Genomic DNA, 15,274 nt, shown 5'->3' with positions numbered 1-15,274 from the left:
ATCAGGGTATTTAGGATATGCGTCACCTGAAACATTTGTTGTTTCTTTGTGTTGGGAACATTACAAACCTACTCCTGTAGTTATTTTGAAATATAAATTATTGTTAACTCTAGTCACCTTATTATGCTATATTGAACACTAGATATTTTTCCTTCTTATTTTATTTTATTCATTCATTCATTCATTCATTTTGAGATGGAGTCTTGCTCTGTTGCCCAGGCTGGAGTGTAGTGACAGGATCTCAGCTCTCTGCAACCTCCACCCCCACCCCTGGGTTTGAGCAATTCTCCTGTCTCAGCCTCACAAGTAGCTGGGACTACAGGTACACGCCACCATGCCCAGGTAATTTTTGTATTTTTAGTAGAGACGGGGTTTTACCATATTGATCGGACTGGTCTCAAACTCCTGACCTCAGGTGATCCACCACCTCGGCCTCCCAAAGCACTAGGATTATAGTTGTGAGCCACTGTGCCCGGCCTCTCATTTTATTTTTGTACGCATTAACCACCTTCTCTTTATTAACCCCTTCTCACTGCCCTTGCCAGCTGCTGGAAACCATCATTCTGCTCTCTACCTCCATGGGATTAATTTCTTTTTCTTTTTTAGCTCCACATAGGAGTGAGAACATGCAATATTTGTCTTTCTGTGCCTTACTTATTTCACCTAAGATAGTGTCCTCCATTTTTATCCAGATTGTTGCAAACGACAGGATTTCATTCTTTTTATGGCTCAGTAGTACTCCATTGTGTATATGTACCACATTTTCTTTATCTGTTCTTCTGCCGATGGACACTTACGTTGATTCCATATCTTGGCTATTGTGAATAGTGCTGCAATAAACATGAAAGTGCAAATACCTCTTTGATATACTGATTTCCTTCTTTTGGATATATGCCCAGCAGTGGGATAGCTGGATCATATGGTAGTTGTATTTTTAGTTTTTTGAGGCAGGGTCTCACTCTGTGGCCCAGGCTGGAGTGCAATGGCATGATCATGGCTCACTGCAGCCTCAACCTCCTGGGCCTAGGTGATCCTCCTACCTCAGCCTCCCAAGTAGCTGGGACTACAGGCATGAACTACTATGTCTGGTTAATTTTTAAATTTTTTGCAGAGATGGGATTCCACTGTGTTGCCCAGACTAGTCTCGATCTCCTGAGCATAAGCAATCCTGCCTCAGCCTCCCAGAGTGCTAGGATTATAGGTGCAAGCCACCATGCCCAGCACATTTTTAGTGTTTTGAGGAACGTCCTTGCTATTTTCTATAGTGTCTGTACTAATTTACCTTCCCACCAGCGGTGTACAGGCATTCCTTTTTGTTGCCATCCTTGTCACCATTTGTTATTTTTTATCTTTTTGATAAAAGCTATTTAACTGGAGTGACATGACATCTCATTGTGGTTTTGATTTGCACTAGACCTCTACCTTTCACTGTATAGAAAAATCAAATCAAAATGTATTAAAGACTTAAATGTAAGCTGAAGTTATAAAACTGCTGGAAGAAAACATTAGTGAAATATTTCAGGACATTGGTCTGGGCAAAGATTTCTTGAGTAAGACCTCAAGAGCACAGGCTACCAAAGCAAAAATGAACAAATGGTATCACATTGAGCTAAAAAGCTTCTGCATGGCAAAGGAAACAGTCAACAAAGTGAAGATACAGCTTACAGACTGGGAGAAAATATTTGCAAACTATTCCACTGTTGAGGGATCAATAACCAGAATATATAAGGAACTCAAACAATTCAATAGCAAAAAAACAAAAATACAATGTGAAAATGGGCAGAAGATCTGAATAGGCATTTCTTGAAAGAAGACATACAAATGTCTAATAGGTATATGGAAAAAATTGTTCAACATCACTAATCATCAGAAAGATGAGCATTTTAATACCAAGTCATTGAAAATAACATCCATTAAAGAGTGTTGTGTTAGCAGATGACAATTATTTTCTATAGCAGTTTTACATTTTAAGATGATTTAGAATGTATTATGTCTCTTGTTAGGAACCATAACTTCCTAAACGCTGACCTTTCAGATAAGACATCAGATGCAGAAGAAGAGGAAGGATTTGAGGCCAGTTATCTGTCAGGAATTTGGGGGTTGAAGGTGTTTTTAAATGTCCATGCTAATTAATAGCTTTAACAATTATTAGATAGAGGTAGGATCAATTTAAATATTTCTTTTTTTTTTTTTTTTTTTTTTGAGACGGAGTCTCACTCTGTCGCCCAGGCTGGAGTGCAGTGGCCGGATCTCAGCTCACTGCAAGCTCCGCCTCCCGGGTTTACGCCATTCTCTCGCCTCAGCCTCCCGAGTAGCTGGGACTATAGGCGCCCGCCATCTCGCCCGGCTAATTTTTTGTATTTTTTTTTTAGTAGAGACGGGGTTTCACCGTGTTAGCCAGGATGGTCTCGATCTCCTGACCTCGTGATCCACCCATCTCGGCCTCCCAAAGTGCTGGGATTACAGGCTTGAGCCACCGCGCCCGGCCAATTTAAATATTTCTTTAGCTATTTTAAATTTTATTGTATGTCCTTTACTAAAATTTTTTTGAGTGATAGGGATATACTTACTTGTTATGAAAAATAATGATTTGAAATTAATAGAGAAGATTTAGTGTATTTAGCACTAACAATTTAACTGCCCTTTTCTGCACTCACCCCAAAGACCCCCATAACTCCTTAAAGTTATCCTTTGTGGTATTATCTACACCACAATAAAATAATCCATCTTTCTTTTTTTTTTTTTTTCTCCTTTTAAAACTAGTTTTATTTTTTAAAATTTAAAATGTAATATACATTTAAAAGAACAACAAAATAAATGAGAAGAAACTGAGGGAATTAATAAAAATAAAAGCTGTAATTAATGAAATAAAAACCAAACTATTGGTAGAAAGAATAACAAAATCTAAATGCTGAATAATCCATCTTTCTTAATAATGTGGGTATTTCCTAAATTTTGACTCCTGAATATCTTGGGGACTCATAATTGGTATAATCAGAGAGAGCTTGCTGTGCCACTTAACTTGTTCCTGTTTAGGCTATCCCTGAATGATTACATTGCTTTTGAGGACTATCCACTCTTAGTGTTTAATCATACTGCATAGTGGCTCTGGTTTTCTAGTGGAATAGTTATTAGAGAAGCTGGTATAAAGGGATATCATGTTTTTCTGAACCTAATAGAATTTAACTTAATGCTTGGTTATGCATTAAAACCACTACCATATCAACTAATATTTCCCTTGTGATCTCTGAAGGACCTGTGGTATGGATGCCAAACAATATAGATGTCTGCATCCCAATTTAAATGTAGTGATCCACACCAAGTATTGGAAATTTTGGTGTATGTTGCATCGCATTGTTCTTATGTATATGCATAATATGATAGGATGTTTGATTTCTTCATAAGAAATATTGTTAAATCTCACCTGGGCATGGTGGCTCACACCTGTAATCCCAGTACTTGGGGAGGCCAAGGCGGGTGGATCACAAGATCAAGAGATTGAGACCATCCTGGCTAACACGGGTGAAACCCTGCCTCTACTAAAAATTACAAAAAAATTAGCTAGGCGTGGTGGCGGGTGCCTATAATCCCAGCTACTCAGGAGGCTGAGGGAGGAGAATGGTGTGAAACTGGGAGGCAGAGCTTGCAGTGAGCTGAGATTGCGCCACTGCACTCCAGCCTGGGTGACAGAGCAAGACTGTCTCAAAAAAAAAAAAAAAAATTTTTTTTAAATCTCTAGGAATATATGAGACATTGTCATAAAAGCATCAGAACCTGTTAATAGAGCACTGTAATTGAAATGAAACTGAAAGTTTTAATTCTATATGTAAATCTGTAAGTCTCCTATATTTCTCTTTTTTTTTTTTTTTTTTTTTTTTTTTTGAGACGGAGTCTCGCTCTGTCGCCCGGGCTGGAGTGCAGTGGCCAGATCTCAGCTCACTGCAAGCTCCGCCTCCCGGGTTCACGCCATTCTCCTGCCTCAGCCTCCCGAGTAGCTGGGACTACAGGCGCCCGCCACCTCGCCCGGCTAGTTTTTTGTATTTTTTAGTAGAGACGGGGTTTCACCGTGTTAGCCAGGATGGTCTCGATCTCCTGACCTCGTGATCCGCCCGTCTCGGCCTCCCAAAGTGCTGGGATTACAGGCTTGAGCCACCGCGCCCGGCCAAGTCTCCTATATTTCTCTACCCAGATAAGATTTTTTTTATAAGTAGAGGTTTTAACCGTCAGATATGAATTAAAAATAAAGGATATATAATATATACAGTTGTTTAAGTCTTCAGAAGAATGTTTGCTTTATTAATATACATAAGCTAGGTATTTTGTCATGGAAAACCTTTTTAAAAACATTAAAGGAAAATTTAAGGGAACCCCTAAAAGATTACAAATAGACTTTTTATATTAGTTAAGGAATAAAAAGATCAATAAAAGACAAGAAGTAATAAAGAAGAAAAACAATAGGCCGGGCGCGGTGGCTCAAGCCTGTAATCCCAGCACTTTGGGAGGCCGAGACGGGCGGATCACGAGGTCAGGAGATTGAGACCATCCTGGCTAACACGGTGAAACCCCGTCTCTACTAAAAATACAAAAAAAAAAACTAGCCGGGCGAGATGGCGGGCGCCTGTAGTCCCAGCTACTCGGGAGGCTGAGGCAGGAGAATGGCGTAAACCCGGGAGGCGGAGCTTGCAGTGAGCTGAGATCCGGCCACTCCAGTCCGGGCAACAGAGCGAGACTCCGCCTCAAAAAAAAAAAAAAAAAAAAAAAAGAAAAACAATAAATAGCACAAAATAAGATGGTAGAATTAAAATTAAATGTATGAATAGTTTCCCTAAGTATAAATTGGCAGAACTTACAACTTAAATGACAGAAGTGATCAGATCTTATTTTTTTAGTTTTTCATTGAAGTGATCTTTTTTTTTTTCTTTTTTCTTTTTTTGTTTTTTGTTTTTGTTTTTATTTTTTTTTTGAGACGGAGTCTCACTCTGTCGCCCGGGCTGGAGTGCAGTGGCCGGATCTCAGCTCACTGCAAGCTCCGCCTCCCGGGTTTATGCCATTCTCCTGCCTCAGCCTCCCGAGTAGCTGGGACTACAGGCACCCGCCACCTTGCCCGGCTAGTTTTTTGTATTTTTTAGTAGAGACGGGGTTTCACCGTGTTAGCCAGGATGGTCTCGATCTCCTGACCTCGTGATCCGCCCATCTTGGCCTCCCAAAGTGCTGGGATTACAGGCTTGAGCCACCGCGCCCGGCCTGAAGTGATGTTTTTAAGAGCATTACCTAAAATACATCAAAATAGGTTGAGAGAAAGTAAAGCATGGAAAAGATACACTAGGCAAATGTTCAGAGAAAAGCAAATAGAAACATGTTGATGATAGGGAAAATATGCACACCAAAACTAAAAACATTTTTAGTTCTAAAGAGGGTCATTGTAATGAGAAAAAGAAAATTCACCAAAAAGACAAGACTTTTCTGACATATATATATGTATACATATACATGCACATATGTATGTATGTAATTGATAAAATTACAAGGAGAAAGTTAATTATAAATGTTAGTACAACATTTTAATGGGATAAAGAAGTTTTGAATTAGAAGATACAGAATATTTGAATAACAAATGAAGTTAGTCCCTTACCTCATACCATACAAAAACATAAAAAATTATATTTTTGGGAATGGGAAAAGCAAAAAGCGAAAAAGCTTTTAACTTTTAGAGCTGTGTATACATAAATAACATGTTATATTTTGTTTTATTACAGTGTATGCTACCCTCAATTTTGGCAGTAAGACACAGCAAACATTTGGTAGTCAAACAGAGTGTACTTCCTCAAACAGTCAAAATCTAAGTCCAGAAGCCTACATCCTTCCATCCTATCCTCTGTCATCACCTCGAACTAGTCCAAAGCATACATCTCTTATTATATCTCCAAAGAAGTCTCAAGATAATTCTGTTAATTTCTCAAATTCCTGGCCTCTTAAAAGCTTCGAAGGACTGTCAAAGCGAAGTCCGCAGAAGAAGCTTGTCAGCCAAAAATCGTCTGATCCTATGAGTAGAAATGATGGTAAAAGTCAATACTTTGTTCAAATTTATTTGTGTTTGAATTAGTACTTTGAAGTTAATGCAGAGGGCTGTTAGATCTTTAAAAGCTAGTCAATAACATTTTATCTGTCTGAATTTAGTAAATATTTAGGAAAATATTTAATAGTGTGTTAAATAGATCAAATGTATAAAATTCAATTGAAATTCTCATTTCTTACATTGCCACTTCAGAATCCTTTTTGGAACCAGGAAAATACTGATGCTTTTGTTTGTTTGTTTGTTTGTTTGTAAATAGAGATGGGGTCCTACTATGTTAACCAGGCTGTTCTCAAACTCCTGGTCTCAAGTGATTCTTCTATCCCATCCTCCCAAAGTGCTGGGATTACAGGCTTGAGCCACTGTGCTGGGCCAGAAAATAATAATGTTTTATAATGAACATGAATAGCATATGTTGTTTGAGAACCTACTAACAACTTTACAAATATAAGTAATGATGTTTTATAATGAACATGAACAACATATGTTGTTTGAGAACCTACTAACAGCTTTACAAATCTAAAACGTCTTTCATATGCTTATTGCAATTAATGCCTGGTATTCATTTATTCAATATTTATTGAATTTTTATTGTATGTTAAAATTAATTTGAAACTTTTTTTTTTTGAGACTGAGTTTCGCTCTTGTTGCCCACACTGGCAACCTCTACCTCCCGGATTCAAGCGATTCTCCTGCCTCAGCCTCCTGAGTAGCTGGGATTACAAGCATGCGCCACCACACCTGGCTAATTTTGTATTTTTAGTAGAGATGGTGTTTCTCCATGTTAGTGAGGCTGGTCTCGAACTCCCAACCTCAGGTGATCCACCCGCCTCAGCCTCCAAAGTGCTGGGATTACAGGCCTGAGTTACCGTGCTCGGCTGAAACATTTTTTATTATTTGTTATAAACTAAAATATTCTTTTCTTAACAATAACCCATTCCAAAAATCATGAAATTAGCATATGTAAGTTCATTCAGGACACATTCAGTCTTAAAGTAAAAAGTCGACTGAGCCTAGTGGGTCATGCCTGTAATCCCAGCACTTTAGGAGGCCGAGGTAGTCGGAGATGAGTTTAAAGATGTTTCACCTTTAAACTACCCTACAAGTCCAGTGTTCAATTTACCGCATATTCAGTCAATTTTATTACTTTCTCTTAGCGCTATACTTAGATTCTCTTTTATTAATTCTTTCTGTATTTGTTTATTGTACATGATCAAACATTATATCAGAAGCTGAGGCTTTATGCAGCCTGTTCACCCCAGTGGCCAGCTATAATGCGCTTTTCTTTTTTATTTTAAAACATTGTATTTTAAATATTTGTGACTGTAACTCCTTCTTCTCTAAAATTAAAAAAAGAAAAAGAAAAAGTAAAATATCTATTTTTCATGCAGGAGAAAATTCTCAAGAAAAACCTCCAGTTCAGCTTACACCTGCCTTGGTGAGATCGCCATCTTCCCGACGAGGCCTAAATGGGACAAAGCCTGTTCCTCCCATACCAAGGGGAATAAGCCTTTTGCCTGATAAAGCTGATTTAACCACAGTGGGACACAAAAAGAAAGAGCCTGATGATATTTGGAAGTGTGAAAAAGATAGTCTTCCAGTTGATCTTTCAGAATTAAATTTCAAGGATAAAGATTTGGATCAAGAAGAGGTTAGAACCAAATATTTTTAATGACTTAAAAATATTTGCAATTTTCTATAATATTATAATTGCTATTTAAGGAAAAATCAAGTTCTTTTTATCCTGTAATATATTATTTCTAAATTATATTATTTCTAAAAATATGTTCATTATAGAAAATGTGGAAAATACCATGAATTATTAGAAAGGGAATTTATCACGCCAGTTCCCACTACCCAGAATAATTTACTGTTAACACTGTACTGTATTTTCTTCAAGTATTTTTTCTATGCGTACATTATTCCTTTCTAAATTGAAAGTATGAATAATAATATAGTAATACACTCATGTACTGACCCCTTCCAGTGAACAATTTATCATATTTGTTTCCTTTATTAAGGAAATGAAACAGCATAGTTCTCTCCCCAGTTCAACATCTCTTCCTTCTTCACCAGAAGCAATTACTATTATCATTTATTTATGTTTTATGTATTTTCGTACTTTTTATATTAATATTATTTTGTGTATTAATTTACTTATGGTGTATTTATACCATTGATTTTAGCTTATGATCAGTCTTTTGCAGTTGCAAACAGTGAACTGCAATGAACATATTTGAATCTGTCCTTTGTGCATATGTGCAAGCTTATCTTTATGAAATTGAGATCATATTGTACACTCATCCTTGAATCCTAGATCACTTTGTGCTGTAAAAATGTGTTACCAATATGATAACTGTACATAGTAACTATGTCAGAGAAGGAATATGGTTGCTGTATTACTTTGGTTTCAGAGTACTATTTCCATAAACGCCTCCTTTTTATCATTTCAGTTTGCCTCAGGTCAGGTTAAAAAAAAGTTTTATATTAAATATGTAAATGCAAATAATTATGATATTTTACGGTCTTGTTTTAGTCTGTTTTTAAGGTATAAGCATCAATCATGTAATGATAATTTGCTCAATAAAATAGAGTTAATATTACTGTATATTCATTTTTAAAGTATGTCTTTATGTTAAACACATGTAAAACTAACCTATAAAGTACCAAGGTTGGTTTTTAATGATTTAATCACTCCAATTTCTAAATGCTTGTGAAATCTTTCCTTTTTTTTTTTCCCCAGCACATTTGTATTTTAGCAGTGCTAGGAAGGGAATTCATTTGGAGGGAAGACACATATAGAAAAGACATTTTCCTATATAACTTATAAATTTCACCTGATCATACATAATTTTGCTTTGTTTTTTAATAACTTAAAAATAGTTCTTTTTTTAGTGGGTAATTGAAAGGTGAGTTTCTTTTATGTAATTATTAGTAAATACAGGAGGATACCATTGCTTTTAGATATTCAGCTTTTCACACTTTTAATAGAGAAGTGGCCCTACTACTGAATCAACTAGTATAATTGTTGAAAATTACTTATTCTCCCTTATAGTTGCTAATATGATACTTCTTATTTATTATTTTGAATGGGTCACTGTTTATATTCTTTGGTGTGAGTTGACTTTTAACAAAGGCGTAAGTGCTTAATGTGCTTAATAATGTATCAAACACTTTCATTTTCATTAATTCATTTAATCTTTATAGTAACTCCCTGAGTTAATAAGCAAGTCAACATCTATTTTGTTTTTTGTTTGTGTGTGTGTTTGTTTTTACAGAAGGGGCTCAGTGATGTTATCTGTCTTGCTCAGGGTCAGAAAGTAAGTGGCAGGACTAGGATTCAAGCCTTGTTCACCTACCTTTATGTTCATTATGTTTTTCACTGTACTACACTGCCCTAAATCCATTAAAGGGGCTTTTTGTTGAATTTGTCTTCCAACTATGAAGACTTAAGATATTTATGGATGTTTGCATTAATTGAAAACAGATACTTTCATTAAATAATTAATCTTATGAATCAAATGTAAACAAAGCAGTTTATGTATGTTTCTATGTTCCTTAATTTGTTCAAAGTTTTGTTGCTAGCCTTACTATATTTTGCCATAACAATTTCTACTCTGGATTTCTTTTTTTTTTTTTTTTTTTTTTAAAGACAGAGTCTCGCTCTGTTGCCCAGGCTGGAGTGCAGTGGTGCAATCTCGGCTCATTGCAACCTGTGACTCCCAGGTTCAAGCGATTCTCGTGCCTCAGCCTCAAATAGCTGAGACTGCAAGTGCCCACCCCCACGCCCAGCTGCATTTCTAAAAATATTTGGCTTCAGAAGTTATGTACAATGATCTGTAATTTTAATACTTGCAAGTTTGATGTAAATGTCAAATTTTTGAAAATTGATTTTCATTAATCACCTCCCAGAGCTAGCGTCTGAGCCACATCAGCACACCAGATGTACCTCTGTGACATAAACTCTGATATCTACCATCTGATTCAATGATTCATTTATTAAATAATTGAATTAATGCAATATGTTTAGTCATTGTGCCCAGTGCTGAAGATACCATGATGAACAATAGCTGAGATTCTTCCTCTCAAGGAGCTTCCAACCTAGTAGGTTTTTTATAAATACCCAAGTGATAAAATCTGTGTATTTATACTGTATACATATATATTAACATTCATATTTTTTTAGTACGGGATTGGGAAGTGGTTAGCTAGGTATAGCTAATGGAGTTTAAAATTTAAGGATAACTTGTACCAATATAAGGAATTTATGTTATAAAGTTTACTGTTTTCATTTTTTCTTAGATGCATAGCTCTCTTAGGTCCCTTCGTAATAGTGCAGCTAAGAAAAGAGCAAAACTAAGTGGCAGTACTTCAGATCTTGAAAGCCCTGATTCTGCAATGAAGCTCGAGTTGACGATGGACTCCCCGTCTCGGTCTTCCTCACCAAACATCAGTTCTTACAGTGAAAGTGGAGTCTACAGCCAAGAATCATTGACTTCTTCTCTGTCTACAACTCCCCAGGGGAAGAGAATAATGTATTTTATTTTTTGACATGATAAATGAATGCTCCTCTGTAATTAGTGATTTAGAGCCCTAATATCATATTTGTAAAAACTTAAAACCATTTATGTTTTAGTTTTTAAATGTTAAAATATATTTAAAAGACATTGGAAACGTTTACAGATATTACCTTGCTTGGCTTTGGTTTCTGATGTGAGTGGAAAGAGAACACAACCCCAACTGTAAACCAGAGCACCTAAATTAGTATAAACCCTGTTCCTAAAGCCCTAGTTGTTCTTTCTGTCTAAGATTTATCCTAACGTTTTTTGTCCTTTAGCTCTTTTCTGGATTATTGACTCTTTTGCCAATTGATCTATAGCTAATATTACTGCTTTCATTTTAAGCTCAGTACCAGTTTCCTCTAATTTATGAATAAGTTTCACTCAGCTATTATTTTCTTATATCTTATTTCCATTATCTTATAGAAGCTCAGGATTTCATTTCATGCCATAGCTCTCATAGCCTTGTTAGGAGTCTCCCTACAGCAATAGTGCTGGACTTAAAGTTCTGGCCACCCCGTGTCAACAGAAAATTATTTTTCAGCATAGCAGTTGGACTAACTTTTTCAGATTACTTCTATTACCTCTAAGTCTTAAACCTTAACCTCATTTAACTGATAAGTGATCTCAAACTGCTTTCTGGGCATCTCTGTGACTCTACTGTAGGATTTTGGGAATCCCTTCCTCTTTTATTTTGGACAAAAACCTGGTAATAGAATTGATAGGGCACAGAGTAGATGCATATTTAACTTTTTAAGTAACTGCTAAACAGTTTTCCAAAATGATTGTGTAACTTTACACTCCTATCAGCTACATGTGAGAGTTATACTTGTTTTACATTCTTGCTAACATTTGGTGTTGTCAGTCTTAAATTTTTTTCCTTTGTTTTCATCCTGAACCAGAAGTAAATATTTAAAATTAAAATTAATTTCACTTTAGTGAATTGGAATTTCTAAGAAATATAGGTAAATAGAGATTGGATGATCAAAGGAGAGGTAGTGTTCTAAATAGATCATAATATTTTATTCCAGCAGTTCATAGAATTAAACTGAATTCTTGTGTTCCATTCTTAGAAGTTTGTCTCAGCCTATTATTTTTTCCTATACATTTTTAACTTAAATAGCAGCTTGTTTTGTACTTGGAAATTTTATCTTCCAACAGTTCCTTTGTTGTAATTACCTAGGTAGAATAATACATATATTGACAAAATGAGTTTGGAATAACAGCATGGTCTGGTGTTTATATTAAGTTATAAAACAAAATATATTTTTAGCTTTTAGAGCTAAAGTCCTTTTATGATCTTCCATGAAGATGAAAATTTATGTTATATAATCCTACAGTTGCAAGGTTGTGTAAATAATTTGAAACCTACTTAAGAAGAAAAGTTCATTTTATATGATTTGAATACATGATGTCCTATATTTTCTCACTGAGTTATCTTCTTCAGATACTGCATTCTGTGAGAAGGTAGTTCAGCACACCTTCATTTATGGACTGAATTGCCTTTAACAAATTTAAGATTTCCACATTTAAGATTAGTGGCTTTAGAACAATTATACTTATCCAGTTTGCATCCTGCCTTAAGATTCATGGCCAAAGAAAGCCACTACTACCTGATTTAAAGATTTTGTCCTTAGGTAGGTTGGGGAGGAAAAATTGTTGAAAACCACTCTCCTAGAGACTCAAATTTCTTCTTTCATCCAAGTCAACTACACTTAATATAAATGTAGATTTATAGTAATCTGTTCTAGAGAAATTGCTCTTTGAAAATATTTGACAACAATTTTTCACTAGGTCCACTCACAAATATATTTCTATCCATTTACTAAGAATTGTACTTCTTTGTAAAATCTCTTCTTTTTAATATTCATTACTAACTTATTGACATTGTAACACTTACTGATTTAAAACAGTTCCCTTAAACTCAGATTTAACAGTCTTCAGTTGTCTTTCTTAATGAAACAAGGCCTATAGGTCTTTATAATGTCAGGAAAGTACAGCAAAGAATAGTTTAAGAAGAAAGTGGCATTTGCCAAACTCACTTGTTGCTGATCTCTTATTTATAATATAGCCAAGTCTCTATTTTTATGTTATCCTATATGAGGATAGATAGTAGTTATTAGATAATTAAGAATGATTTGATTTGTTATTTTTATTTATTTATTTATTTTTGAGACAGGGTCTCACTGTGTCACCTAGGCTGGAGTGTGGTAGCTCAGTCTCAGCTCACTGCAACCCCTGCCTCCTGGGCTCAGGTGATCCTCGGCCTCTGTAATAGCTGGGACTACAGGTGTGCACCACCATGCCTGGTTAATTTTTTAGTTTTTTTGTAGAGATGGAGTTTTGCCATGGTGCTCAGGCTGGCCTCAAACTTCCTGGGCTCAAGTGATCTTCCTGCCTTGGCCTCCCAAAATGCTAGGATTACAGGCATGAGCCACCACACTTGGCCTTGATTTGGTTTTAGAATGGATTCTTGGATCAGTTTTTTTTTTTTTCCTTGGGGATTATACAGTATAAGTCAGAGAGTCATTTTCTGTGGCAATCCTCTCATGAGTAATTAAGAATTGACCATATGTTAAAAAGGTTGGCAGTCCAAAAGATGAATTAAGAATAACTATATATATATGTATGTATATGTATATATATATATACTGTTAGCCATATTTTTTCAAGTATCATACTTATTGCTCCCTTATTATCTAAAAGTTCTGTGAGTTAATAAGGAGAATAGAGAATATGTGATGTGAGTATTGAACAGCACTAAATCTTAATGTTTATTGAAATTACTTTGTTTCATTGTAGGTCAGACATATTTCCAACATTTGGGTCAAAACCTTTTCCAACAAGACTTTCTTCTGCGAAGAAAAAAATTTCTCATATTGCTGAACAAAGCCCCCGTGCAGGTATTCTATGTCTGTTTATAAACATAATTTATAAAAAGTATGATTTTCAAATGATGTAAAAAATGATAGCAAGTGCATTTCAGATTTCATGTTGTTGTGGATACCAGTTAAGACTAATCATTTTTTTTACTCCTTAAAAGGTCCTTTTGACAAGAATATGATATTGTTTTGGAAGAAAAAAATATTTATTTACCTGAATCATTGATCTCTTTTAAAGCTCATTGGCATACATGTGGCTGACTCCTTCACCCAGATTTTTTATGTAGTTGGTGTAGAGTGTTACTTAGTTGGTGTTGGCTGTCAGAGTTTTGAAAACTCCTCAGATGATTCTAATGTGCAGCATAGTTTGGGAACCACTGGACATCCTGAAAGACAATTTTCTTTAAAAACAATATTTAACTATTAATAGTAGTTAAATTCATGTGTATCTTGTGTTAAGAATTTTTGTGAACTAAGCCTGTAAGTCTCTGGTTTTATAACGTCACTTCTCAGAAAATAGATTTAGTAATTAGTCAATTAGAAAAAGATTTGCACTATGATCTATTTAGGGTGACAACTGCATGTGATTCTTAGGATTAGTGAAACTACATTGAATTGTGAATAAATTATAACAAATTGGGATATGATGTTAAGTTTCACATGATCTAATGTAAAAGTCCTAACAACTTTAAGGCTGCTTTACATTATAATTGCCTTCCTAAAAAACTGTATATGTATTTGATTATTTGCTAAGATTTTAAATTTCTTGCTCTTAAATGTGTCTTAATCTCAACCGCTCTTTTTAATCCCCACTACCATGGCTTTAGTTCACACTTTTCCTTATTTATTACCTACTTAGCCTCCTAAGTTTTCTCCCAGCTTCGATTTCACTCACTTTGACACTGTTTCCCACAGTACAAATCTGACTATATTGGCCAGCCTAAATTCATTCTGGACATCCTTTCATGATCTGGTCCCTGCCTACCTCTCCAGCCTCATTTTTCACTGCCCTCTTTGTATCTTGTATTTTCCCTGTTTGTATCCAGCTGAATCAGACCACCATCAGTACAATTTCCTATCTCTTTGCAATTGCACATACTGTTTTTTCTGGATAAAATCTAGAATCCATACCATACCCTATTTAGCTGTGAAAACAGCTCAGTTGCTTTCTCTGGGAAACCTTCCCTAATTCACAAACAAGATTATTACCTCTTTTGTTATACCATTACATCTTGCACTGACACCTTTTTTAATGATACTACCATTGCTTTACTTTTCTTCAACTCTCAGATTCTTGATCCCTGAAGATTATTTCCCGCTGATTACCTACCAAGGCTTATCATAATTGGGAATGTGTGACTTAACCAGGTGTGTTTCGTATACTGGCTTGCATAAAACTAGTGTTAACAAAGAGATAGCTGCACTTCTAGGCATGCAAAGACAGTATATATGTGCTTTGGAGTCCAAAAGATGAGCTGACACCCCAGTTTGATGTTTAATAATAGTATTCATACCTTACACAAGTTACTTAACTGCTTTGGAACTTCATTCCCTCATCTAACAACATAAACCTTGAGAAGGGTAGTGAAAATCTAAGTTCGTGACATATATAAAGCAGCTAGTGCATAGTAGGCACTCAATATGTATTTGTCCTCTAAGGGGAGAGAGTGACCCAAAGAAATACATAAACTTATTCTTAATCCTTTTTCAGGCTGATCTTCCTAATGTATAATTTTTCAAGTATTTCTATAAAATTGAGG

The 15,274-nt window shown here is 35.5% G+C and overlaps 1 protein-coding gene across 6 annotated transcripts in view; it reads left to right on the top strand.

Moving 5' to 3' along the window:
- Window positions 1-15,274, top strand: part of TOGARAM1 (TOG array regulator of axonemal microtubules 1) — a 119,149-nt gene that overhangs the window by 36,594 nt on the left and 67,281 nt on the right. For all 6 annotated transcript variants that reach the window (XM_033188153.1, XM_033188152.1, XM_033188150.1 and 3 more), the window contains 4 exons: window positions 5,757-6,059; window positions 7,465-7,724; window positions 10,376-10,608; window positions 13,435-13,535. In XM_033188153.1, the coding sequence (XP_033044044.1) occupies window positions 5,757-6,059; window positions 7,465-7,724; window positions 10,376-10,608; window positions 13,435-13,535 (897 nt within the window). The remainder of the gene's footprint in view (window positions 1-5,756; window positions 6,060-7,464; window positions 7,725-10,375; window positions 10,609-13,434; window positions 13,536-15,274) is intronic.

This window comes from Trachypithecus francoisi, unplaced genomic scaffold (genome assembly GCF_009764315.1).
Source record: "Trachypithecus francoisi isolate TF-2019V2 unplaced genomic scaffold, Tfra_2.0 Lachesis_group3, whole genome shotgun sequence".
Classification (NCBI taxonomy): domain Eukaryota; kingdom Metazoa; phylum Chordata; class Mammalia; order Primates; family Cercopithecidae; genus Trachypithecus; species Trachypithecus francoisi.
This window is presented reverse-complemented; position numbering and strand designations above follow the sequence as displayed.